Genomic DNA, 27,168 nt, shown 5'->3' with positions numbered 1-27,168 from the left:
CTTGCTAAAGGAGTGGTGCCTGCCAGCAGCCCCCTAGGGGTTGTATTCGATTACTTGTGCCACCTGCGGAACCTGGACTTGAAGGTTTCCTCTCTCAAGGTCCACCTGGCAGCTATCTCTGCTGCGCACACCAGAGTTGAGGGTGGTACAGTTTTTTCTCACCCAAGATCCCGTCAATTCCTTAAGGGAATGTTCAACCTATACCCACCCGTGTCAGCACCGGTACCTCAGTGGTCGCTTTCCCTGGTGCTCTCACGGCTTATGTTGCCTCCGTTCGAACCTTTGGCAACCTGCCCCTTGGACATGTTATCGTACAAGGTGGCATTCCTGGTGGCCATAACATCGGCCAGAAGGGTCAGTGAGCTGTCTGCGTTGCGGTCTGACCCTCCCTTCCTTGCGTTTCATCCAAACAAGGTGGTCCTGCGTCCCTGCCTCGGTTTCCTGCCTAAGGTGGTGTCCGCTTTCCATCTCTCACAGGATATTGCATTACCTGCGTTTTTTCCTCACCCTTCCTCGAAGGGGGAGAAGGCCCTCCATTCCCTAGACTTGAAGAGGGCCATAGCCTATTATCTGGATAGGACGAAAGGATTCCGGTCGAGCCCTCACCTGTTTGTGTGCTTTGGGGCCAAGGACAAGGGTAACAGGGCTTCTTCACAGACCCTGTCTAGGTGGATTGTAACGGCCATTAGCAAGGCCTATTCCCTGGCGGGGGTAGCTTGCACGCTTCATGTCAGGGCCCACTCCACGCGGTCCCAAGCATCCTCCTCGGCGCTCCTCAGGGGTGTGCCCCTGGCTAACATTTGCAAAGCGGCCACATGGTCCTCTGCAGACACCTTTGTAAGGCATTATGCCATAGATGTCAATGCCGAACAGGATGTTTCGGTGGCCAAGGCTGTCCTACACTCCCTTTTTTCCTAAGGGAGTCTTGGAAAGGGTTTCTTGGCGTACCTGCTAGGTACCCTTGAGTGAAAGAGTGTATATATGTATATTTATGTGTCTATATGTATATATGTAGATATTAAGTACTTATATATCACTGCACAGTTTGTATAGATGTATGTATGTATATCTATAGTGTTGTTGTTCTTGTTCTTTAATAAAATTGTGTTGGATTTCACCCCACCTTCCTTATTGTGTGAAGCTTGGTACACTCCCATGTGTGGAGGCACAGAAGAACGAAGATGAAAACAGGGTTAACATACCTGTAACTTATGTTCATCGAGTTCTTCTGTGCTGACACACAACCCTCCCTCCTACCCCGCTGTGAATTCCAATGCACGACACTGTGGTGGCTGTAACGGGAATTGGTGTTTTTAAGGTGTTATGGCTAAGTGTATTGGTCAAGCGGCAAAGGAGAACTGAGGGAAGGGGCCGTTGGTCGCTGGAGGAGCATGTGACCGTTTGGGCGGGAAAACGGTTGCTGAGGCGCGCGACAAACGGCCCCCTTCGGAGCCATAGAAGCTTTAGAAAATTCTCCGGCGGCTGGCCTGCGCCTGCGCAGTCCCCATGTGTGGAGGCACAGAAGAACGAAGATGAACATAAGTTACAGGTATGTTAACCCTGTTTTATACAGTGGTGAAGCAGATAGTCTTTCTACATTCTCAGGTAAATTCTTCTGTTAGGACTGAGCCTGGCATTTACAACAAATGAGTTGATTTGAGCCAAGGTTGATTTTAAACCATGGAACCTAAGGAAAAATATAAAGATTCACAAAATTTCCCAGACTTCCTCAGTCTTGATACAGCTGAAGCTTACAAAGGATGTACTACAGAAGAAGAGACCATAGTGGAGAAGTGACTGCAGGTCTTTGCACTAGAGATGGGCATGAAACGGGGAAAAAACAAAATGAGAGTTTCGCGTTTTGTCGCGTTTCACGAATCACGGAACATGAACATCCACAAAATTGTCCCATTTCATGATACAATCCGTTAGTTTCATGATCCACCAGAACCTGGTGCACTTCAATGGCCCCCTTCATACCCAGAGATGCCAAACGCACAGAGAGACTTCAGCAGGCTCTTCTCCAGCCACCCTCCAACTAGCTCTCTTCAGGCTCTCTTTGCTGACTTTTTCCTCCTGTCCTCCTGGCCTCTTGCTTTCTGCCACTGCTGGAAGAAAAGTCAAACGGAGAGGATCTGATTGGGTTTTCCTCTCTTCAGGTTCTCTTTGCTGACTTTTCCTTCCCATCCTCCCATCCTCCTGCTGTTCTGACATGCCCTCCCTGCTGCCTCCAAGTTCTCAAAGGAAAAACCAAGCAGAGCAGATCCCGTCAGGATCCGCTCTGGGGAGCTTGGGGGCAGGGGATGGGAAGGCATGTTAGAGCAGCAGGAGGATGGGAGGTAGAGAGTCAGGGAAGGGTTCCTGAAGCTGGCAAGCAGCGAGCAGGAGCAGAAGGAGCTGCTGATGCTGCCACCCCACTGCTATTCCACCATCCCATTCTTAAAAACAGAGAAGGGAAACAGACAGAGGAAGGAGTCTCTGACTACAGTTCTCGGGTAAACTTGCACAGACCCGCATTGCTCAGCTCTCAGGTTGGCAGGGAGAGCTGCCTATCAAGGTTATGTGGGCTAAGATTGGGGTTTCCATGGCAACAAAAGGTCTGCAGACATTCCGGGCCTATGTTGCCTAGGGAATCAATAGATCGGCTCCAGCCTGTCTGGCAGCATGGAGCATTCACGAATCGAACAAATCGGCTCCAGAAGTCATGGATTTTGTGAAAAACGTGGCCCCACGAAACGTGTTTGCGCGATATATGAATCAGCCCAATTCATCATGAAATTTGATTAGTATTTTGATTCGTGCACATGCCTACTTTGTACCCTTTTAAAACATCTTTGTAAAATAGCAATGAAGGCAGAGTAGTGCCATCAATCAGCACTGTGCCGGTATTCAGCATGTCCAGCAGCACCACTGGGGGGCCATTGCCATCAGTCAAGCACTTAGGCTTCCTTTGTGCATGCAGTTCTTCCTCTTGTAGCAGCCATTTTATAGTTGCATCCACCATTCTGTGTAGGAATTTTAAAGGTACCCATAGGCTCAAAAAAGTTGGGGACCCCTACTCCAGGGCATCAAGTTTATATGTAGTATTTGTTCCTATCAAATTTCAAATGGAGCAAGTGGTCACCTTTCTCTTCTCACCACATTTGCCTGCATGTCCCCAAATTACATCTCCCTGCATGTTTCCTGAGTCCCAGAGAAATCTCAAGAACAAGTTGGGATATGACATGAAGGAATGCAGCCCAATATAGGAATCAGCCATAAGCTCTCTGCTTCTAGCATGAAGTGTTCCATAGTTCCTGTATGAGGTGGGGCAACTTGTGCTCATTTCTCCTTTTTGCTGCAGTCCTCATGCACTCCCTCCTACATCCCCAAAGACCACCCCCTGAATTCTTCTGGCAATGTGGTATGATGTAGCAAGAATTCCTTCTATGAGCTCTGTTGGGGTGAGAGAACCTGTTAGAGGAAGTAGTTCTGATTCAGTGGAACCTATGCCTACAGATTTCCATACACTTTCTCCTATATTGTATAACTTATCAGTAAATAATTTTGTATTTGGAATTTTCAGCATGATGTATTGGACAGTCATTGGAGATCATTCTCACATTGAAGAAGCAGCAATGGATGGCACTTTGAGAAGAATATTAGTGCAGAAGAATCTACAAAGGCCTACAGGTACAGAAACCTTCCCTATATTCTTTTTTCCTTAGTGGAATTGTATATATCTCATTTATGTGAAAATCTAATACTATTTTTAATATTTAAATATTCTTAGATGAATTAAATGAGATTGCAACTAATACAATTGTAATTCAGCTAACAATATTGGAGTCATTCTGGGGTACATTTGTGAAGCTAGTGAATACAATATGCTGGATGGTACATAAAAAAGTTTTTCATTTCTGGGTCCCCCCCCCCCCTATAAATGAAGCTGTAGATATGTATCTATTTCAGCTAGCCATTAAGTTGTGTTCAACATATATTTCCTCACTTGGATTCTTGATCAATTTTGTACTTTCCAAAGAATATTTTTGTAGCTATATATAACTTGAAGTATTTGCTTTTTTGATTTACGCTTTACCTCAACAGAAAGAAAAATCTTTCCTTTGTTCTTATAAAATGACAAATAACTTCAGCAGCAATAGAAAATTAAATCATTCCATGGTTCATATGCTTTATCATCAACCTCTATTAATGTGACTCCAATAATCAAATTAATCATTTAAGCATTCCTTACTAAAATAATGGGCTGGATTTAATGGTTGTGGCATTGCCTGTAGGCTGGTAAAACATAGTGCATCTCTCTCCCACCCCCAGCTATTTGATTTAACAGTACTTAAGTGCTTAGCCTGGATAAATTAATACCAAAGTCTTTATTAAAATAACAGCTTTCCAAAGAAATTGTACTTTGTAAGCATCAGCAAATATTTCCACATATTTAGCAGCCTAGGCGGAAATGGAAATTGAAAAGGGAAATTGAAACAAAAGTAGAGCTAAGAATCTAACCTAGAGTCACCTCATTCCACCATTTATTAACATACCACATTGAAAGTTCATAGATAGGGATCAAATGTTGGTTAGAAAATAATTCTCACATAGGGAAATTGCTAAGAAAAACACAGTAAGTTGGGTCAGTTAATCATTATATAGGTTCATCGTCATTCTTCTGTGTCTCCACACATGGAACTGTGCAGGCACAGGCCAGCGACTGGAAAATTCTTTATCGTTTTCTCGAGCGCCAAAGGGGCCATTGCTCACAAATAGAGATGGGCACGAATAGCAATACGAACAAAAAAAAAGCCATGAACAGCCCAATCTGCTGTTCATGAGCAAGCTGTTTGTGAGGCTCCATTCCCCACGAACATGTGTTCATTTCAAGCCCTGTTCGTGACGTTCGTTAGGCGTTTGTAAAGCCAGACACTCTGGCAAATTCAATCAATTCCCTTGGCAACGTAGGCAGGGACTGTCTGAACTCTGTCTGAACTCCTTCTGTTGCCCTGGAAACCCCAATCTAAGCCCAACTTACATTGATAGGCAGGTCTCCCTTCCAAGCCTGGAGCCCCCATTTTGTTACATGGGAGCAAAGAGCAGGGGGAGGGGGGTCTTCTGTAGACATGGGAACACCAATCTCATCCCTCCAAACCCTGTTAGGCAGTTCTGACCATCAACCACAGACCTCCTGTATTTCTCTATGGGACCTCTGATTATAAAAGGCACTGTGCTCCCAGCTCTGGCTTTCAGTTTTAGCAGACAGTGGAGTGGGAGAGAGCTGTTGCTGGCATTTGAGAGAGAGAGGGAGAGTGCATTAGAGCTTGAAATTTTTCTGTATGTGGTGGGGTGAGGCTCTACTCCCTCAGGTTCCAGGGCTGCTGCAAGGCTCTGGGGCCAAGCTATTCTTTATTAGTATTACCTTTCCTGCTGCCTTCTCAGGTCAGGTTTCTGGGAGTGGTGGGGTAGGGCTCTACCCACCCTCAGGTTCCAGGGAGGCTGCCAGGCTGTGGAGCCAAGCTATTCTTTATTATTATTGCCCGTCTTGATGCCTGCTCAGGTCAGGTTTCTTGACCAAACTTGGATGATGGCTGGAGGAGAGCCTTCTGAGCACTCCCTGCGAATATGGGCTCTCTAAGTCCCAAGGCGGGGTGTTCTGGCCCTAATGAACATCCAACCATGAACATGTTCATGAACAGGTCATGTTCGTTGATGTTCGTGAATCATTGTGGATGGCAACGAACAACGAACATCGTGTTAGTTTTTTCCTGTTCGTGCCCATCTCTACTCACGAGCCTCACAGCAACTGTTTCCCACCCAAACAATCACATGATGTAACAGCGAGCAACAGCTCCTTCCCTCAGTTCTCTTCTTGCTGCCGCTAGGAGAAGGACCTCTGCTTCGTAGCTCCGTGTTTCTGATTCTGACTGACTTCTTTGGCTTTTTGGACTGGATTGTTTGTTGACTACGCTTCTCCTTGCTGATTTGGACTTCGTTATTGGATTGGTGTGTATTGACTTCTCCCCAGTTGATGACGCAAAAGGTGTTGGATGGGGGTGAGATGCCTAAGCCCCCTTCTGTGAAGGAAAAAACACATTATCAGCCCCAAAGGCGGTTCAGGGCTCAGGTTCTACTGACCATCTCTCTAGAACAGGCTCTGTGGTGTCATCGAAGTCAACTCTGAGATTGGATCCGATGGGGAAGTCAACTCTGAGATTGGATCCAACCGGGAAGAAATCCAGCTCTAAGAGATCCTCGGATCTGAGAGCTGGTTCGGAACTGCCACTGAAGAAGCCGAATAAGTTGAACAATTGGTCGACTTCCAGTTCTAAGCACTATTCTCGGTCTCCTCAAACTGAATCTGATGAGGACATCATGTAGGTTTCTCTGCGTACTCCATCTCCGCACTTGAATTCAACCAATCGTTCAGTGTCAGAGGGTGAATTACAGGAACCAAGTACTGTCCCTCCAACTAAAGTGCGTGAGAGTACCATGTCTGGAGCTGAGGCTAGGCATTCATTGCTTATGGATCCAGGTTCAGGAGAGTCATAATCTCATTGGATCTGACAACATTCTTCGAGGATTTCATCGCCGGCGCCTTCCCATCAGAGCTGACATCATTCTTCAGAAAAGGAGGGTTCAGAACCGAGACATTCACTTGCCATACAACATCATCATGCCTGCTGCATCTCGGCTCTGTATTACTGCCAATGTAAAGGAGCACCTTCAGGTTAAGAGCTATCAGATCTGATACCTTTGACGTTGAAGGGGCTTGGATGGTTGCCTCCACCTTTTCCAGAGGAAGTGCTGTCATCGCCTACTTCTGAGGGTGAGGGTGTCGATGCAGATTGTTCCAAATTCGGATCTGAGTTGCTCTCGGATCTGTCACCTGATGACAATGTAGGTACAAGTTTGAGTTCTCCTTTCAAAGACCTACATATATGACTACATATATGAACAAATGACATGCATGGTGAAGGCACTGGACATTGATATGTTATCTACCACTTCTAAGACAAAGGACAAGTTGCTCTGCTGTATTTTTGGTGATTCTCCAGCAACAGTGGGCTTCCCAATGTTAGAAGGCCTAGAGGAGATAGTGGAAAAGGTTTGGAAGGTACCTTCAGAGTTGCCTGCTATGTCAAAACGCATAGAGCAGATGTATAAGATCAAGCAAGGTACATGGCAGGCCCTGATAAAACACCCACCTCCATCTTCTTTGGTGGCAGAAGAAAGTCAACATTGTAAATCTGGTTCCCTTTCTGCTCCTCCAGACAAGGTGAGAAGAAAAATTGATGGTTTGGGCAGGCATCAGTACTCTATCTCTGCTCTGAATCTTCGCATTGCCAACTATCAAACGATTATGGCAGCGTACCTACTTTACCTATGGGAAAAGTTGTCTTTTATGTTGCTGATCTGCCAGATGACAAGAAGGCCATAGTATCACTACTTCAGAGGCCATTCGCCTCTCCAAACAGCAGATGAATGCTGATAGCCATGCTGCAGATATGTCAGCATGTGGTGTGACTGGTGCAGTGCTTATTAGGAAGCATTCCTGGCTTCGCTCTACGGCCCTTCCAGTGGAGACCAGGACCAAAATAGAAAATCTGCTGTTTGAAGGTGTCTTGCTATTTTCTAACACCACGGATGATGCACTGAAGAAAAAGAAGGAAAATAGGCATACAGCCAGTTCGTTGGGGGTAACTTCAGCAGACAGACTGGCTTTAAACCAAGGTATTTGTCCAGGTACAATCCGTACCAGTGTTGTGGCCTCAGAGTGCCCACTAAATTTGATTTTTGATTATCTGTGTGAATTGAAAAACCAATGATTTGGCAGCTATCTCTGCTTTTTACTAGCAGGTCAAGGGCCATACTGTTTTTTCCCACATGAGCTCCTGCCAGTTTTTAAAAGGGATGTTTTACCTTTATCCACTTGTATCACCACCAGTGCCTCAGTGGTCTTTATCACTAGTGTTGGCACAGCTTATGTTACCACCTTTTGAGCCGTTGGGAACATGTTCATTAGACTTGTTGTCTTATAAAGTGGCGTTTTTAGTCGCTGTAACTTCGACTAGGAGGGTAAGCAAGTTGGCAGCCCTTAGGGCTGACCCTCCTTTTCTAAAGTTCCATGCTAATAAGGTGGTCTTACAACCATGCCTGCAGTTTTTACTGAAGGTAGTGACTGCCTTTCATTTAACTCAGGATATTTGTTTACCCGTGTTTTTTCCTGACCCGATGTTTAACGGAGGAAAAGCTCTTCACGCGTTAGATCTTAAGAGAGCCTTAGCTTTTATTTAGACAGGACAAAGGTTTTTTGTGACAGCCCACATCTGTTTGTTTTGGGGGCTCTGACAAAGGTAAGAAAGCCTCCTCACAGACAGTGTCACACTGGTTTGACTCAGCCATTGTGAAAGCTGAGTACTTTGGCTGGAGTACAATGTCCATTACTTCTATGGGCTCATTCTACCAAGTCACAGGCAGCTTCGTCTGCTCTGCTCAGGGGTGTTCCAATCACTGGCATTTGTAGGGCAGCAACATGGCCCTGTGCTGATACATTTGTGAAGCATGATGCTGTAGATGTGAATGCGAGCCAAGATGCTGCAGTTGCTAGAGCTGTTCTCCAATCCTTGTTTTCCTGAAAGAGAAACAGAATATATAACATGGTATAATATTACTGTGCACTCTTCACTGTAGAGACTTACCATATATTGAACTGTTTGTATGAGTTCTACTATAGGTGATACTCTGATAGAGTATTGGTTATTGAACTTACTGTTCTTTATTAATTGTTCTTGTTATGCTTTGCAGTTCAACTTGTCTATTTAATAAAATTGAGTTGGAGTTTCACCCCGCCTCCTCATTGTGTTCAGGTTGGTACTCTCCCATGTATGGAGGCACAGAAGAACGATGATGAAAACAGGGTAGTACTATTGTACTATTGTACTCTAACTATTGTTCATCGAGTTCTTCTGTGCTGACACACATCCCTCCCTCCTATCCCGCTATGAACTCCATGGTTAGTCTTTGTGGGAGTCACGGTAGCATAGGAGAACTGAGGTAAGGTGCCATTGCTCGCCATTAGATCACATAATCATTTGAGCGGGAAATAGTTACTGTGAGGCTCGTGAGCAACAGCCCCTTTGAGAGAGAGAGAGAGAGAGAGAGAGAGAGAGAGAGAGAGAGAGAGAGAGAGAGAGAGAGAGAGAGAGAGAGAGAACATGGTGAGATTCTTGCTTTCTGAGAAGAAATGCTTAATTGTACAGGGTAAAAATGAGGCTTTACATGTAAACAGCTTGTCGTTCAATTCCTGACATCTCTAGGTAACAGAGCCTATGTACGTGATATTGGGGGAAACTCCTCTTTGCCTGAGACCCTGGAGTGATGCTGTCACTCAGACTTAATGTAAAGCAATTTCATGTATTCATATATATGTTCAGGCTAACATAAGAAGAAAATCCATTGCATCTCTCTGAATTCCTCCTTACTTCATGAAGTTAGCAAACAAGAAAAGACTAGGGGAAATGCATTATTGTTCTTGTTTCTAACATCTTATATTACAATACAAAATTATTATTAATACACTATTGATTATTGTATTACTAACACATTATGCAACAGCAGATGAATCAGCATCAATAACCATGGTGTGGTGTGTTGATTATTACACAAATGAAATGAACTCTTTGCTGCAGTCCTCCTTTTACCCCTCTATCATAATTTAACCATACTACATATTAAAATTTTGTAATAACCATTATATCACAGGCCTATACACTGATGCTCTACTGTCAATATCTTGGAATTTGCTTATTGTCTGTGCTTTTCTGGGACATCACAAATAGGCAATAGGCTTGTAGTTTTATCCCACAAAATTAGTGGTAGATTGTTTGGATGCCCTTGTTCTCTTTATGATATATGTCAGAGACTGCATATTAGCATATAAGAAGATCCACATAGCATGCATATGCTTTTTTAAGAAGAAAAAATTCAGAATTTAAAAAATATATATTTTTTATTTTTACAGGTCTTGTTGTAGATCATTTCAGTCAACGCTTGTTCTGGGCTGATTTTGAATTATCTGTAATTGGAAGTGTTCTTTTTGATGGCTCTGATTTGGTCATATGTGTGAGCAGTAAACAAGGTATGCATTCTTTTGAGCAAAGTTACTATAGGTCCTTCATTTCCATGCAAATGTAAAATTCTTAAAGATTAACATAGGCATTTCTACTTTAAAGCTTATTTAAGCTTTAAGCATGAATTTTGCACAGAAGTAATTAATATTCTACAGTAAATCAAGTTCTTTGTATAAAATACAACATGCACATGTATTTATTGTATAGATGACTACAGAATTTAGGTTTCTACTTAAAGAGCACATTTTAACTATAGTATATGGTATACAGTTTTATGTGGCCACATTTTGAATGTATAGTACAGTTCTGGTCGCTGCATCTCAATAAAGATATTACAGAATTGGGCAGAATTGCCAGATCCCCCTGGCAATTGGGGTGCAGGGTAGACTGCAGGGGGTAGTGGACCACAGAAGGCAGGGGGAAGGGAGATTTACCAGTGCCAGTGTGTACTCCTTGGTGATGTAATGGCATCACTTTCAGAAGTGATGTCATCACATTACCAGCCCACCAGATGTTCTCTGGCTTTGGAGCAAAAACTCTATGTGTTTTGCCCCCAAACCATGGCTTCACTAGTAACATGCTGGCATCATTTCTGAATGCAAAGGAAGTGATGTCAGTGCATTTGCTGGTGACATCATTACATCATCAACAAGTGCGCACACAAGCTTAGAAGTCCCTCATTTCCTACTCTATTCTCCACCTTTCTTCCCCCGCTGGCCAAGTGATCAGTGGTGGGGGTGGTGGCTGAGGGTGCAGATCCCCAGTGGAAGAGGAGCTGCTCACCTGCCCTTTTATAGGCATGCTGGGGTGGGGGAGGCACATGAAAATGATGGTGAGCATCTTGCCCTGTTAGCAGCTGAAGGATATCTGCAGATGTCCTGTGCATGTCCAGGTCTCATGTGTGCCTGCACAAAAGACCATTCAGTGACCAACAGTTACAGGTAAGTGCAGCCTAGTTTTTCCTTCCTCTGTCTTTAGGCCTGCTGGAGGTATCAGGTGGCAACTATGGACAACAGGATACTAGGCTACACGGTCTAATACTGTTCTTAGGAATTAGGATTTGGAATAATACAGAAAAGCAAAATATTTTAGATTACAGTGAGTTGTGCATTAATGTAAAGTTTCTACGGTGCAGGATATTCTTGAGTATCTTCCTATACTTTTATGTTCTGTAAGACTATTACAAAATAACATTTGGACTTTCTTTTTAGGATCATGTTGGACTTAAAAGATATTTGTGTTCTTATTAATTAGAATTTGGGTAATATGAACAAAAATTTAAAAAGGTTAGACTATAGCGTGTTCTGGTTTAATGCATGGCTTCTCAGGTGAACTTCTATGACCTGAGAAACATTTCGAATAGTTTCACAGATCACAGACGTATAGGAAAATATTTGAATTTTCTTTTTACTATCATATTGATCTTTAAAAGAACAGTATATTAAATTCTATACACATTCTTACTGACAGCCAATCTGATGTGATTCTTAGATTGATGGACGGGGAATGGGGAGATTCAGGTTCAAATGACCCTTATTCCATGAAGTCACCAAGTGGCTTTAGGCCAGTCACTTTCTCAGAGCCTCATATATCTCATAGGGTGGTTGTGACACCACCTTGAGCTCCTTCGAGGAAGGGCAGAAGTAAAAATATAATTATAAAAAAGAAATAGTCATGGGTGCCCATAACAAACTTCTCATTCCTCACCCTTGTCAAGGACATCTGAGACCCTAACAATGTAATACTATGTACCACTGACTAACCTCAGTGATTTCGTACTTAGACTGGAGTAATTCTGCAAAGGATTCAACTGTAAAGCACCAATACATTTCCATTCCTTAGTGCTCTGTTGTCAGTGTCCTACTGGCAAAAATACCCTTCTCAAGACAGTGAGGAGCCTTTTTTCATTGAAATGGTTAAACAAACACTGCAGAATGCATGTACTGTATGTTCTGCTCCCCCCCCCCATCCCCATATATATTGAATATAGAGGAGAATACATTACTCCACAAATCCAGGAATGTTGCATCAGATAGGCAGAGTGGGCATTCATTGTCTGTATCTAAGCATGTAGGTTCTCTCCCAATTGCTTTGTAGCTTGAACACTTAAGATTGAGTACATCTAATGAATGCACACTCATCTCAGACATACAAATTATTATTGTGAGTGCTGTGGGGAAGGTACAGTCTTCTACAGTTTGTCACCAAGAGTAGTATTAAATTGTTAATAAGAGTATACTTTTATTTGTTGATACTGAAATAAACTATGGTAGCATCTGAAATGAATTTCTGTGTTTAATTATTCAAGGATTACTCCATCCTCATAGAATTGATATTTTTGAGAATTACATATATGGAGCAGGACCTAAAAACGGTGCATTTAGAATACAAAAATTTGGCCATGGCTCTGTAGAATATCTGAATTTGGAGACTGATAAGACCAAAAGTGCCTTGATTACACATCGTTACAAACAAGCATATTGTGAGTATATTTTGCTACTCTCAATAAAATATTTTAAGTGTGTTTTAAAACCTAAGCTAGCAGGTGCAAAACAGGTATTTAAGACAACCAACCATTCCACTTGTACTCTGAACTTTATTAAACTCTGTGCTGAGGCCTTGCAATGGAGCAGGGCCACTGCATCCACAGGAGGCTCATATGGATGTACTGTTGGGTGATATTGAGCAACAAGCATCCACAGAATGATTACGCAAGAGGAAGAAGACCAAATGAGTTGAATCCATATAACAAAAAGCAGAGGATGGTGCAGTTTGAGGTAATGGTCAGTGTGTTTCAAAGTTAAAGCAATCAGTTTAATTCCCTTGGACATGAAGCAGCAAAGTGGTTTGGAATTTTTAACTAAGGGAGCAATCCTAAGCAGGTCTACACGGAATCCTACTCAGGTTTACTCAATGGGGCGTACTCTTGGGAAAGTGTCCTGAGTATTGCATTGTAAAATTCTTCAGCCTATGTTCACACTTAACAAATGGCTCCAGGATAGCATCCCCATATGAAAATAGTATGTCTGAAATATAAATGCATGAATACAATTAGGTTATTTCTAATATCATATGCCACAGCAGTCCACAGCTGAGTTAATGGAAGACTGATTACAACTTTACCTTCCTACGATGTGGTTATATTAAGTAGATGCGTTAAAAAAATTGTTTGAGGCCTGTTGCAGAAAACTTATGCAAGAAAAAGAATACTGCTAAACGCACCATCTAGCCGTTATTAAGCACTTTTAAGTCTTGTTGATTTCAATGAGAAAGTTAAAATGTAATTCACTTGAAATCTGTGTTTAACTTTAGCTGGGAGTCATGGGGAGGGGTAGTGGAGTTAGGATGTTTGGTGTTGTACCAATGCTGCAACATCACTTTCAGCGCAAACCTAAAAGTGATGTTACTGTGATAGGGCTACTCTTTCCCATTCTCTGTGGTTTTCAGACACAAACTAACACTTTCAGAGACAGACCTTAGCTCCACATGTCAGCTCTAATTCAAGAGTCAGTCTTCCAACTGCACAATGCCTGCTCTTCCCTCAGCATTATATTAGCTCTCTCTCCAAGCTGACTGGATTCTGGAGTTGATTGGCCACTAGGGGCCGGACACCCTCCTGTCTGCATAACTCCTTTATTCATTCCTCATCCACTTTATACATTTTCTCTCTCTCTCTCTGTCCAAACAGCACTCAATCCTTGCTTGGAGTTCACCTGTGAGTTCCTATGTTTACTCAACCCTTCAGGTGCAGCTTGTGTGTGTCCAGAAGGAAAGTCATTGTTTAATGGAACATGCAGCGATTCAAGCATTTTAGGTGGGCGTTATAATTTACTTAAGAACGAAAAATTAAATAAGAATATAAATGTATTTCTGCTCTGAATGTTTATTGTTGTTGACAAAAACCCAGTGGAAGAATGTTCCACCTTCTGTAATGGAGGCCACCTTCAGTAATGGAGTCAAGTATACAGCTGAATATGTTAATTCATTTCTTTTCTGAGTAGCTGCCAGTGTTCCACAAGTACCCAGTCTTCTCCTGTGTAGGCAGTTCCATACATTTTGGTATTCATCCATTTTCTCTTGGTACCTGAATTAACAATTATAGGAATTTCATTTTTATGTTTATGCTTTAAGTACAGATGATACATGTAAGCTGACTTGTGATAACGGGGGAAGATGTGTTCTAAATGAGAAGGGTGATCCAAGATGTTACTGTTGGCCAAGTTATTCAGGGGAGAGATGTGAAATTAACCACTGCAATAATTACTGCCAAAATGGAGGAACGTGTGTAGCTTCTGTCCTTGGTAAGTACCTAATTTTAGCCTTCAGTGAAAGTTGATTTCTTTTTGCTTTCCCAGCCTATTTAGTGAAATTATAAGCTATTATGTATCTTTTTTATTCCTTTAATTTTTAAAAATTTCTTACTGTTTACTGCCAGACTTACGCTAAAAATTAATAACATTGATTTCTAATTTCACTATATAGTGGGAAATGCTACATTTTGTTTCATATTACCGTCATTATCATTTGATAATGAAACATTTTCAATTTATAATGAAAGAAAAACTATAAAAATTGAAAGTATTGTAATGTATTCAGGTGCATATTTGCTTTGATAAACATGGAAAATGTGCAGTTTTTCACTATTTGTACAACTAAATAAAATGGTCCTGATTAAATTAGAAGTACATGCACAGAAACTCTCCTCCTCTTGCCTCCCATACACATGATTAAACTGTTGTGTAAGCAGAGAATTACTACATCTAGCATCAAAATTTATATGTGCAAGAGGAGTCTGTAATATATTGCAAATAATCTATTTAATGTAGATTTATTTCTGCTTATTATGTGGGGGTTTTTATAAGTGTTGCTGTGAATTTAAATGCAAGCCTTTGAGGAAAGAAAGAAGGGGGCTGAAGGGAGTGTAATCTGATTGGATGAATGGAGTATAATCTGATTGGATGGTGGCTGTCCTCTAAGGGGCAGAGTGAACTGCAGTTTTTAGTCATTGCTGAGGGAAAGAGTTGGGAGACACCCTTTATATGTCTTAGGATGGAAACACATGAGACAGATTTCACATGAAGAGCATGGGTTGGATCATGCAAGCTTCCCTGGGAGCGGTAGTCTTATCCTCCCCCCTCTCCAAGCTCCTGGAGGAAAACTGAGCTGAGTGTATTTTCTTACAAAGAACAGCTGCTTGACTGGAGAGATTCTCTCTTTTAAAAATCCACTTGCTTTGGTTTTCCTTCAGGAGCTCAGAGATGGGGCGTTGTGATTCCCTGTTAGATTCCCTGTTAGAAGAAGAAGAATGGGAGGGACTGGGTTTCTCTCTTGCTCACAAAACACCTCAGCTTTTTCCTACCTCTTGTTACGTTGCTCCCCGCTTCCACCTCTGAGCTCCCAGAGAATTTTTGAAAGAGAGAATCTGTGTGTGAAAGAGAAAGTTCCTCCATTTGCAATTCTCCCTGGCTGAGAATCACATTGAACAGCTGGGTTTTTTTAAAGACTACATTTCCCAGGGATCCTTGCAGGATCCGACACACCCATGCATCTCGTGTGGTTCCACTCTTAGAGAGAAGTTATTCTAGTTAAGTCATACAACCTGTCTGGAGCCGGACCTATCTGTATGGAGTTGTGAGAAATTCTAGTTAAGTCTGACAACCTGTGTGTATGCCTTAGAAAGAGTCATTGTATATCTGAGTAAGAGATCATCTAGTTCAGGAAAGATGTATAGGACTGTCTGAGTGAATCTATGTCTGTGTAGATGAGATGAATGTTTATTCTGTTAGTGAAGGTCTGTGTGGAAAATTCGTCTGTGTGACTTTGTTTGTGAACATATAACTCTCTTTAAAACGACCAAGAACTATTCTGAAACAAATATGCTTATCAAAACTTGGCAAATGTCAAGCTTATGTTCTTATAAGTAAACTCTACTCCCCCCTACTTTTGTTTAAGAAAAAAGTACATATTTACCCCTCACAACCACCCTTGTGCTGGCCATTCTGCCAGACTACCATCTATAACAAAGGCTTCTTGTCAGACCAGTTAAGCCAAAGAGATCTAAGGCAAATGCCCTTGATAGCAGCAAAATCCTTTTGGGGAGGCAGCAATATATAGGTCACACAGACAAAAGAAGTTGTTCTTGAGGGTAAAGCCTGAGTAGAGAACACCTGATGCGTTGATTGAGGCCAGGACCCTCCTGAGCTATAAGTTTAAGGTGAAGTAAGGAGGAACTGGATTAAAGATCTAGAGGCAAATATTTTTAAAAAGGCAATTAAAAAGAAAAACTAAACAAATCATTATTGGGGCTTTATTGGAAGGAGGATCAGGCCCTTTTTCCTTCAATTATCTACTTGGCGGAGAGATTGAAAAATGCTCCTGGATCTGGACACATAATTTGGCACAGAAAAATACAGAAATGATGGCTCAATTAGGTTAGTCATCTCTGGGGACTAGAGATGGGCATGAAATGAACCACGGAACAAAATTCCAAATGGAATGGCTGGTTCATTTTCAAAGAAACGCGTTCCGTGGGTCTGCGTTTTTACGGAACAAACTACTGTTCCTACCGTTCTGTTTTGTTCCATTGCTGGTTCAGGAAGCCAGACACTTCGCGCCATTTAATCCATCGCCCAGGCAACGGTGGCAGTATTTTGGTTGCCCCTAATCTGAGGCCTCCATGCTTGATTAGCAGCTGTCCATGTGAACTAGAGAGCTCCCACTCTGGCCCATCCAACCAGGAAAAAGACCAGCCCCTCAAAGTAGCTGTCAGCAGACACTCCAGTTTTTGCCACTGTGAAGAGAAAATGACAGGAAAGGGAGGGACCCATGGATCATGCCTTTCCCGGGGTTCAATCTCTCTGAAACTTAGGGGGTCTTTAGAGGACAGAGAGGACTAGGTCACCTGCAAATTTGGTGGGTATTGGACATTGGGAAAGTCTTGTCTAGTTTGGCTGTGAGCGTGAAGGTGCCTGTTCTGGGCTTCCTCAAACTGGTTCGGAACTGGCTCAAGTTTGGCTAATTCGTGGTTCGTAGTTTTATTCATGAAAATGAATGAACTACGAACCACGTGGTTCATTTTTCCCCATTTCATGCCCATGTCTACTGGGGACTAATGTATCTGGATGGATTTGCAATGGTCATGGATGATTATTGTGTTGACATATCTGTCATATATGCCTTAGTCAATCTTTGGAATGCTTAAGTGATTAAAACAATGGATACTCTTTTTTTGTTCTCTCTTTCTGTCTAGGCCCAGTCAGCCCTCATATAACAGTTTGTTTGGGGAGATGCAGCAGCAGAAATGCTGGCAGCTACAACTCAGACATAGGCATGGGATAAGTCCACCAATCACAGGCTAGAATTCACTTAATAGCTTACTCTTTTAGTAAAGAAAATTAGTTTTTGCCATCAGATCTACACAGTGCTGTCAACCAGAACTCTTCTGATTGGCTATGAATCTGCTTCATGTAAGACCCCAGGATGTCAGTGTTTTCCAAGTGCTGTGTAGATATAAAATTGCTGACATCTGCACTGACTTGGATTATGTAGTACAAGTACTGAACATTCCCATAGCTTTTTCTTGCTGCTCCTCCTTGGATAAATTTGTTATTGCAGCCAAATATGTGACTGACACTTTGGAGACCTTGCAGCCTACCTCATATTTGCTGAACACTTGGCCTCCCAACTGATAGCAGAGTTGGCATGTTCATCCTTCTGCAATTTGAAAAGAATGAATCAAAGCTAAATCCTTACCTTTTTTTATAGTTTGGGGACATAAAACTGGTTATGAAGAGATTTCTAGGGGTTTTTTGCTTGCTTTTGTGTTGCAGAAGTATATACCACCAAAGATCTTCTAAAACATCAGACAAAAAGAGTGCAAGCAACCCCTTGAAAGCTAGCGCTCTTTGTACTAATAAGAATTTTAAAATATTTTATAATTTTGGCAACTACAAGGCATATTTTGAAGAGGTATATGCCTTCTGTTTGGTTTTTTAAGCTGCAGGAAGGTGCAATTGCACTCTTCTGCAACTTAAAAACAAACAAGTTTCAATCACATCCTTCTGTCTTTTATAAAAGATTATAGAATCCATTTTAATGCCTTCTGTACTGAAAAAAAATTATTTTTTGAAAAAATTATTGGACACAAAGGACTAGTCATCTTGAAGAGGTCAATTGTACTCTTTTTGTATTTTGTTAACGTAATTGTGCTGTTCTAAAACAGGTTTTTAATTTTTTTTTCACACACAAAGAGATGGTTTTGAAGGACTTCATTTTATTCTTATGTTTACTTCTTTTTATGTATGTATTTCAAGATCCAATTGAGAAAGAGCCCCTGATTCCATATTTCTGGTAATACATTAGCCCAAACTCCAGAGAGAAATTTGGTAAATGCGAATTACATAATCATTCCTAAGTAAATGCCACATAGGAGAGGCAGCACGCCCAGCCACCTTGAAGGTCATGGCTGTTAGACTGCTCTGAAGAATAATGCCTTGCGCCCAAATGGTTGTGCCAGTAATCAGCCAGTCACTCACAAGTCTTCCTAAGTGTTCAATAGATGGTATTGGTTTTACACCAGATGCCTGGATTACACAGATTTTGGTTTTTAAAATGTAACAATTATGTCCTTGTAATTTATTTCTTGTTTATTTTTGTATGCTATTCTTGTGGCCTTTTCTGTTTTGCATATTTTCATTGTTGATAGGGTCTTTCTGATCTAGCTACTATAGCTGGATTTATGCTCATTCAGCAAAATATGGCTCTGCTGGATCAGATCAGAGAATCCCAGATCAATCAGATCAAGATAGCCATATTGTCGGGCTCCTTCCTGGGTTTCTGAGTCTTCTCTGGCTTTCCAGCAATTGAGGGGGAGGAAGAAGGGGGGAGTGAGGCAGGGAGAGGAAGTGAGTGGCCAATCGGTGCAGGAGCTCTCCTTGTCTGGCCAATGGGGATTTTTGACTAGGAGAGAGCCTTTTTCAAACTACTTGCAAGGAGTTAAAAAGCCAGCTTGGGTCACAGCAGACTCTGTCTTTTGTGGATCTGAGACTGTAGAGAGACTGTGGCTGCTGACTGCTCTTGCTTTCTCTTTTTGCCTTGGATTACTGTATTTACCTGCCTGGCCTGCTGCCTGGTCTTTCTGCTGCTATGCTGCATGCCTGAGGAGGGCCACCTGACTTCACCTGGTTTTAAGTTCCCTAAGACTCCCCCCCATTTTTGTGGAAGGGGGGTTGTGTTGCCTTGTGTTGGGTTGAGGAGAGGTTAGGGAAAGGGGGAAAGGGGGCAGTTTTCTGAGCAAGCTTAGTTATTAATTAATGTTTTTATTACTTGGTGTTGGGGGTGCTTTGCTTTACTGTGTTAACTTGTTAAGAATTGTTTGTTTGCTGTCTATCGTTGTGTGTAATGTTAATATTTTCACTGCATGGGTGGGAGGGAACAGAATGGCCAGTGGTTAAGGGATGCTTCAGCTTGCAGCTCGGTCTTGAGGCTCCTATGAGCCAGTAAGAGTGGCAATATAGGCTGCAGAGCAGCAGACTGCAGAGACTAGAGAGAGGAGAACTTGTGTTTCCTGAAATTATCCCTCCCTCTCACTTTCTGAGGCTAAGAGGTATCCATCTTATACTAAGTTACAACTGTGTTTATTTGTCATTGCTTTGTGCTGTGTAGTTGATGACTTTCTTTTTTCTGTTCTGTGGTGTTCTCTCACTGGCCCTGCATTCTAGCTGGCTTCTGTGAGTGACATTGGTTCTGTTGGGTTTGCAACAATGTCCTCTGCTTCAGTTTGATTTGGGTGGAATTCTCTGTTTTGAATTCTCTGTTTCTCTAGTTTTATATTTATCCCCTTGCTTCATTTTGGTTCTGGATGGATTCCATTCACTTGCTTCAGTTTGGTTCTGTTGTGCTTTCTCTGGATTGAGCTTGCATTTGGGGCTATGCCTTTGGCCAGGGGCTGCCTTTCCCCTATGTGTTTCTGCCTGAGAGCCAGCTTGGAGTTTTTTCCCACCATAGGAAACAATGGAGAGTGGCTGAGCATCTTGTTCAGGGGCCCATAGAATTTGACTCCAAGGTCCAATCTTCCTGAAACTTGAGGGTCTTTAGTGGACAGTCAGGAACAGGCTCTCTGCAAATTGGGTGGATATTTCATAAAAAATGCTCCCCGGAAACCCTCCAGATAGTTTTCCCCATAGGGAAAAATGGCTAAATAAATTTTGAATTCTCTAATCTTGCCAAACTGGATTAGAGAATCTTATCTGGATATAAGGGATACCAAATTTTATTGTTTCCCTGAAACCCAGATCCAGAGCACTTTTTTTTTTTTGGTGCACACCCCTAATTTTGAGTATTCTTTGTGGATTGGTTTCCTTTATGCCATTGTAACAAATCATGTATGTCTAGCCTATGTCTTTTGTAAACCATTAACACATCATGTATTTGTAAGTGATGGAAAAACAATTTTAAACAGTTTAAATTTAATTTTATAAATAGTAAGAGGAATGGAAGATAAAGCAAAAATAAAGATTTGTAGATATAATTTGCAAAAGGGAGGTGTGAACTCAAATCAGGGATTTTCAATGCAGAATGGGGATGGGAGTTGCAATGTTTGGTAGAATTGCTAGCCTGGCTTCCAGAATGGTTTCAGAACTGAAACTAATATGATTATTCTGGTAGATTACCTATAGTGGGAGAAAAACAGGGGGAGTGCAATGCTAATTGTTCTCTTGAACTTCCCAGGAGCGTCCATTACTCTAATACCTCTTCAAATTGTTTATTTGGGATGGGATTTGGTGACAATATACTACAATTAGGAATGTTGAGAATTTGTTTCCAGGCTCAATTCAAGATGCTGGTATTGTCCTTTAAATCCTTATATGGCTTGGGGCCAGCATACCTTAAGGACTACCTTCTCCCATTAGTATCTACCCATCCCCTTTGGTCATCTTTAGAGGCCCTGCTTTGCGTGCCCCCACTATCTGAGGCTAGACAGGTGGCAACCTGAGAAAGGGCCTTCTTCTTCGTGGCACCAAAACTTTGGAACTCTCTCCCCAGAGATACTCATCTCTCTCCCTTTATTGTTGTCTTCTGCCATAAAGTGAAAGGGTTTGGTTTGTTTTGTTTTGTTTTGGTGTTCCCTTACTGATATCGACCCTCCTCCTTAGTTGTTGTGTTGTATGTATTTGTGTTTATGTTTTATTGAATTTAGTATTTTACATGCAATTGTATTTTAAATGATTTTTTTAACATCTTGATGTTTGAATGCTGAAATGTTTTATTGCTTTGAAGATCACTATGGCAGATGTTCTCTGTGGTGGAGAAATACTGTTCATCGATGGTCTTCCTGTGCAGTCCCAAATGGGACTGCGCGTGTGCAGGCCTGCCGATTTAAGAGATTTCTATAGCTCAATATCACCAGGGGGCGCCCTCACCTCTCTGCATGCATGCACTGCTGTCCTTCCTGCCAAAAGCAGCCCCTAAGAGGCGGGGTGCCCCCGACATACCCTCAATTCCTCTTTTGCCGCCAACGAGAGAGGTTCTTAGCTCTTCTGCTCATTCAAAGCCCTTCAACGATGTCAGAAATGGTGCTTTTCAAACGGTATGTGTCTTGTGACAGAACAATGACTAAATCTGATGGACATTTGAGCTGTCTCTACTGTTTGGGTGAGACCCACAACACACAGCCATGTAAACATTGTCAAGCCTTCACCTCAAAGGCCAGAACAGAGTTTGTGGGAAGGTTACAAGCTTCTTTGTGGAAACATGCTATGGAGGCTACAGATCCACCAGCTAAGGCATGATCTTCTGCCTCGCCAAGTTCCTCCACCACCCAACCAGGTCCTGCTTCGACCGGCTTGAAAACGCCACACTCCCGCTCCTCTCCTACCCACTCGGAGCCTAGACCACCACTGAACTCGACTCCGACCTTGATCTGAAGTGCATCGGGACCAATTACTACCATATCGGGTACGGTTCCAGCGGGCTCGAAGACTCCTTGGAATCGAACGCCCTTGACGTTGGCTGTGGTTGTTTCATCCCCTCAAAACTGTCAGGATGGTGCTCCGTTAAAGGTCTCCGATCCGAAGAGAGATCCGAAGAGAAGCTTATGTGGTTGAGGTTGGTCCTTGGCATGCTGTTGGTGTGTGCCCTTCTCTTCTCCGAAGAGAAGGGGCATGCCATCAGCTTTGATTCCCATCTCGGACCAACCTTCACCGCACTATCCTAGAGACTCCTTGGCTCTGACACCCTCGGATCCAACATCAGTTCCAGGATCGGTCCATTCCTATCTAGAAAAGAAAAAGAAGAGAAAGCATTAGTCATCAAAACAGGACAAAGTTATCTTAGAGAGTGTCCTTTTGTCTCAGGATCCTCCTGAAAGGTTGGAGGATGTTGGTTCCAAACCCCTCAGGAAGAGACATAGAAGATCAGAGGATCACTCATCACCCCACAGTGCTCCTCACTCTAAAAGTAGCCATGAGGAGGATGTCATTCTGGTGGAGAAACCCACCACCCCAATGGGGCGTCCTAGATCGCTATCTCGTGGCTCTTGGTCTTCTCAATCATCTCAAGAATGTAGGGGGCATTCCAGGCACAGGGTGAGCCCCTGTTCCTATAGGAGCTGCTCGAGATAGCATCATCTCCATGATGAACAGGTCCCTTATCGTCACTACAGACAAGGTTCTTGCTGCTCGGATCTTCCTTATCGCAGAGAATCTAGATCTCCCTCCATAAGGGCCCATTCTTATGCTGGCTCCAGACGGACTCCGCACCTGTCCGACCTGGAGTTGGAGACTGGTACTGAGTGACATAGATCCAGTGATTCTCCCCTATCAGATTCTCCGGATAGGGAAATTGGCCTCATGGAGGATACATCCCCTACAGATGACTTTAGAGCTTACAACGAACTGCTCCAACGTATGGCGAAGGCCCTAGAAATTGTTGTGACTTCTATGGAACCAAAGTTCACAGATAAAATCTTACAATATATCTACTCCGGGTCTACCCCGGCTATCTCCTTCCCTGTTATCGAAGGATTTGTAAAATTGCTGAAAGACCTGAATCTGAAACTGGCTTCCATCCCTGCTACAAATAGGAAGGTCAAGAACCTTTACAGAGTGAAAGATTACCTCTGTCCAAACAAAATTGCCTCTGCCCAAACAAGGGTCTCTGTCGGTTCCATCTGATAAAGAGAGTAGACGACTGGATGCGATGGGATGCAAGTTTTATACTTCTGCGGCCTTTGGAGTGAAGATTGCTAATTATTCTGTAATGATGGCTGCCTATCAGCTCCTCCTTTGGAACAAGTTAGCCACCTTTATACCTAAACTCCCAGAAGATCAAAAGATATTCTTGAGAGTCATTCAAGAAGAAGCTGTTCACTTTTCCCGCCACCAGATCAATGCCAGCTGAAATATGGCAGACAGGTTGACTAGATCCTTACTATCGGCTGTTGTCCTTGGCCGTTACGCATGGTTGAGAACCACAGCCCTTCCTACAAATACAAGGAGCAGAGTAGAGGATCTTCCCTTTGAAGGCTCCACTTTGTTCTCCGACAAGACAGATGAGTACCTTTCAAAGAAGCGGGAAGATAGGCTCACCGCCCATTCATATGGTGTACTTCCACACAACACCAACAACAAGGTGCATTATGATCACACTATAGATCTTTCCAAAGAGGCCGACAACAACAACGTTTTCAGCCTTATCAAGGGTATGCTGCTCTGAGCCAACGAACCTATCAGAGTCCACAATCCTCTTTTTCCAGAAGGAGGCCAAGCCAGAAGTCCAAACAGGGCACACACCAACAGCATGCCAAGGACCAACCTCAACCACATAAGCAATTTTGACAATTACAGGGCCCTGACCCATTTTTTGGAGTCAGGTTGAGTGTTTTTTCCGATGAATGGAGTTCTATCACCTATGATGTTTGGGTTCAGAAAATAGTTCAAGTTGGTTATAAAGTTGAGTTTTTGCAGTTACCTTACCTATGACTCCCTGTGTTTTCTTTTGACAAATCTCATTCTGAGGTTCTGGCTGAGCTCGCAGCTCTCTTAGATAGCAGTGCCATTGAGGAAGTCACTGATAAAGCCTATTTATTGGGCTTTTATTCTAAATTATTTATGGTAGAAAGGACAGGGGCCTTCGACCCATCCTAGACCTTGGTAGCCTGAACAAATTTATTAGAGTTCGTAAGTTCAAAATGGTTACCTTGCAGGCAGTCCTGACCTTATTACCTTCTAATGCTTGGTTCACAGTTCTGGGCCTGAAGGATGCCTATTTCCCTATTTCCATTTTTCTGGAACATAAGAGGTTTCTTCGTTTTTCCTGTGGTAACTGGGTTTTTCAGTATAGAGTTCTCCCATTTGGATTATCCACTGCTCCGCGGGTCTTCACTAAATGTATGGCGGTAGTAGTGGCCCATCTGAGGATCCAGGGGTGTTGTATCTTTCCCTACCTGGATGATTGGTTACTGGTTGGGAATTTGGCTGAAGATGTAGCTAGACAAGTTTGACTACTTGCCTTCGTCTGGGTCTCTTTGTAAATCAAAAGAAGTCCAAGCTTACCCCTTCTAAGGTTATCTGGTTTATAGGATCCACTCTGGATGGTACCCAGAATGCAGGATTCTTGCCCCAAGAGAGAGCTGTAAAGATTAAGGCCCTTATCAAGAGACTTAAGAGGTGCCACTTTCAGATGGCTCAGTTCCTCCAGACTTTATTAGGGTTTCTGGCATCTACCACTGCGGTGGTACCTCTGGATAGATTGCATATGCGCTCCCTACAGCTTTGGTTTACCTCCGTTTTTTCCCCAGACAGGGACCCCCAACATAGGAAGTTTAATGTCCCTAGGAAGATCCTGCATTCCCTAGAACGGTGGTTAGTAGATGCTAATCTGTTTCAAGGTGTTCACTTTGGTTGTAAACAGCCACAAGTGTCCGTCACGACGGATGCCTCTAATCTGGGCTGGGGAGCTCACTGCAAAGGATCTTTTGTTCATGGTGTGTGGGGTGAGTCTGAGAGTCAGGAGTATATTAATCTTCTAGAACTGAGAGCTGTGTTCTATGCCTTAGTTCCCTTTTCACATATGGTGAAGAACAAGACCATCCAGGTTCTCACGGACAATACAACTATGTTTTATATAAACAAGCAAGGAGGCACGGCGTCTGTGACTCTGTGCAACGAAGCTGTGAGAATCTGGAATTGGGCTACAGATCATGCGACCTGGTTGCTGGTGGTTCATATCCCAGGCATAGAAAACTTACTCACGGACTATTTGAGCAGGTTAAATGGGGACAACCATGAGTGGTCCCTTCGAGACACATACCTAGACCCTATTTTCCTCAAATGGGGTTTCCCCGGAGTACACCTTTTTGCCTCCGAAGAAAATCACAAGACTCACAAGTTTTGTTCCAGAAGTGGCTTAGGCCACGGGTCTTTTGGGGACATGTTTCAGTTAGTCGGGTCACCTCTTCTACACGTTCCCACGTCCCCCCTGATAACCAGGTGATCAGCAAAATTCAGTTGGACAGGCCTTCAATCATTCTGATAACCCCCTTTTGGCCATGCCAACCGTGGTTCCATGCCCTGTTGCCACTACAAACTTGAATGTACAGATTCCCGGCAGAACCGGACCTATTGTCCTGGAAGGGAGTGTTCCACCACAGGATAGAGAAACTCAAACTGACAGCTTGGCTGAACAATCGAGACTAGTTTTTTTCCTCTGGAGTAGTTCACGTCTTACAGAATGTGAGGCGATTGTCTACTTGCCAATCTTATGCAGTTAAATGGGAACAGTTTAGTGACTGGTGTCTAAACAGGAATTCAGAACCTTTTGTCTCCTCTCTATCAGAAGTCTTGGATTTTTTGTGGGGTTTAAAACAAAGGTTATCGAACTCTTCAGTTAAGGTGTATTTGGCAGTTATCTCCACTTTTCACCCCCTGACAGACCGTAAGGCAGTGTTTTCTCACCACACTGCCAAGTTATTCCTTAAGAGTTTAAACAATCTGTTTCCTCCTATTAGGACTGTGGTTCCTCAGTGGTCTTTGCCCTTAGTATTGACCAAACTGATGTCTAAACCCTTTGAGCCCTTGGCCACATGCTCATTATGTTATCTATCATTGAAGGTAGTAGCCTTTTTAGTGGCCATTACTTCGGCCAGGAGGGTGAGGGAATTGGCTACATTGTCATGGAAACCCCCTTATTTGAAGGTTCACGCTGAAAAGGTTGTCCTTTGGACAAAAATTGAGTTTCCACCTAAGGTAGCTTCTAGTTTTCACCTTTCTCAGGAAAATTCCCTACCAGTATTTTTTCGTATGCAAGGTTCAGATGCTGAGAAAGCCCTGCACTCTTTAGATGTGCGTAGGGTGATTCTCTTTTACTTAGATCGGGTTAGATCTTTCAGGGTGGATTCCCACCTATTTATATGTTTTTCGAGTCAAAAGAAGGGTAAAAGGGCAACCCCTCAAACCCTGGCTCGTTGGGTAGTCCAGGCTGTATTATTGTGCTATGAGACTACTAACCTACCTTGTCCACTGGGAGTTCATGCTTATTCCACTAGGTCTCAAGCGTCTTCACTGGCTCTCCTGAGAGGTGTTCCACTCCAAGACATCTGCAGAGTGGCGACATGGGCCTCAGCTGACACGTTTGTCAAGCACTTTGCGTTGGACATCCTGGACAGGAAAGAGATGACAGTCAGCACAGTGGTCTTGCAGTCGATCTTCTCATAACTGCTTCTTTCTGCCTCCACCCAGGTATTTAAGCTTTGTAATCTCCCATGTGGGACTGCACAGGAAGACCGTCGATGAAAAACAGTGTTGCACTTACCTGTAACTGTTGTTCATCTAGGTCTTCTGTGCAGGCACACATGCCCTCCCTTCTTCCGCACTAACACTCTTGGGACTTACCTTTTAGTATGGTGGTGAAAGAGGACTGAGGGTATGTCAGGGGCGCCCTGCCTCTTAGGGGCTGTTTTTGGTGGGAAGGACTGCTGCGCATGCATGCAGAGAGGTGAGGGTGCCCCTTGTGGTGGTACTGAGCTATAGAAATCTCCGAAATCAGCAGGCCT

General features: G+C 43.0%; 1 protein-coding gene across 1 annotated transcript in view; it reads left to right on the top strand.

Annotated features, from left to right (window-relative positions):
• LRP1B (LDL receptor related protein 1B) overlaps window positions 1-27,168 on the top strand; it is a 1,076,743-nt gene that overhangs the window by 998,969 nt on the left and 50,606 nt on the right. Inside the window, exons 79-83 of the mRNA XM_054970106.1 lie at window positions 3,566-3,672; window positions 10,010-10,126; window positions 12,427-12,600; window positions 13,807-13,932; window positions 14,255-14,419. Of these exons, the coding sequence (XP_054826081.1) occupies window positions 3,566-3,672; window positions 10,010-10,126; window positions 12,427-12,600; window positions 13,807-13,932; window positions 14,255-14,419 (689 nt within the window). The remainder of the gene's footprint in view (window positions 1-3,565; window positions 3,673-10,009; window positions 10,127-12,426; window positions 12,601-13,806; window positions 13,933-14,254; window positions 14,420-27,168) is intronic.

Source organism: Eublepharis macularius, chromosome 2 (assembly GCF_028583425.1).
Source record: "Eublepharis macularius isolate TG4126 chromosome 2, MPM_Emac_v1.0, whole genome shotgun sequence".
In the NCBI taxonomy this organism is placed as follows: Eukaryota; Metazoa; Chordata; class Lepidosauria; order Squamata; family Eublepharidae; genus Eublepharis; species Eublepharis macularius.
The sequence above is the reverse complement of the archived record's forward strand: the minus strand, read 5'-3'. Positions and strand labels throughout refer to the sequence as shown.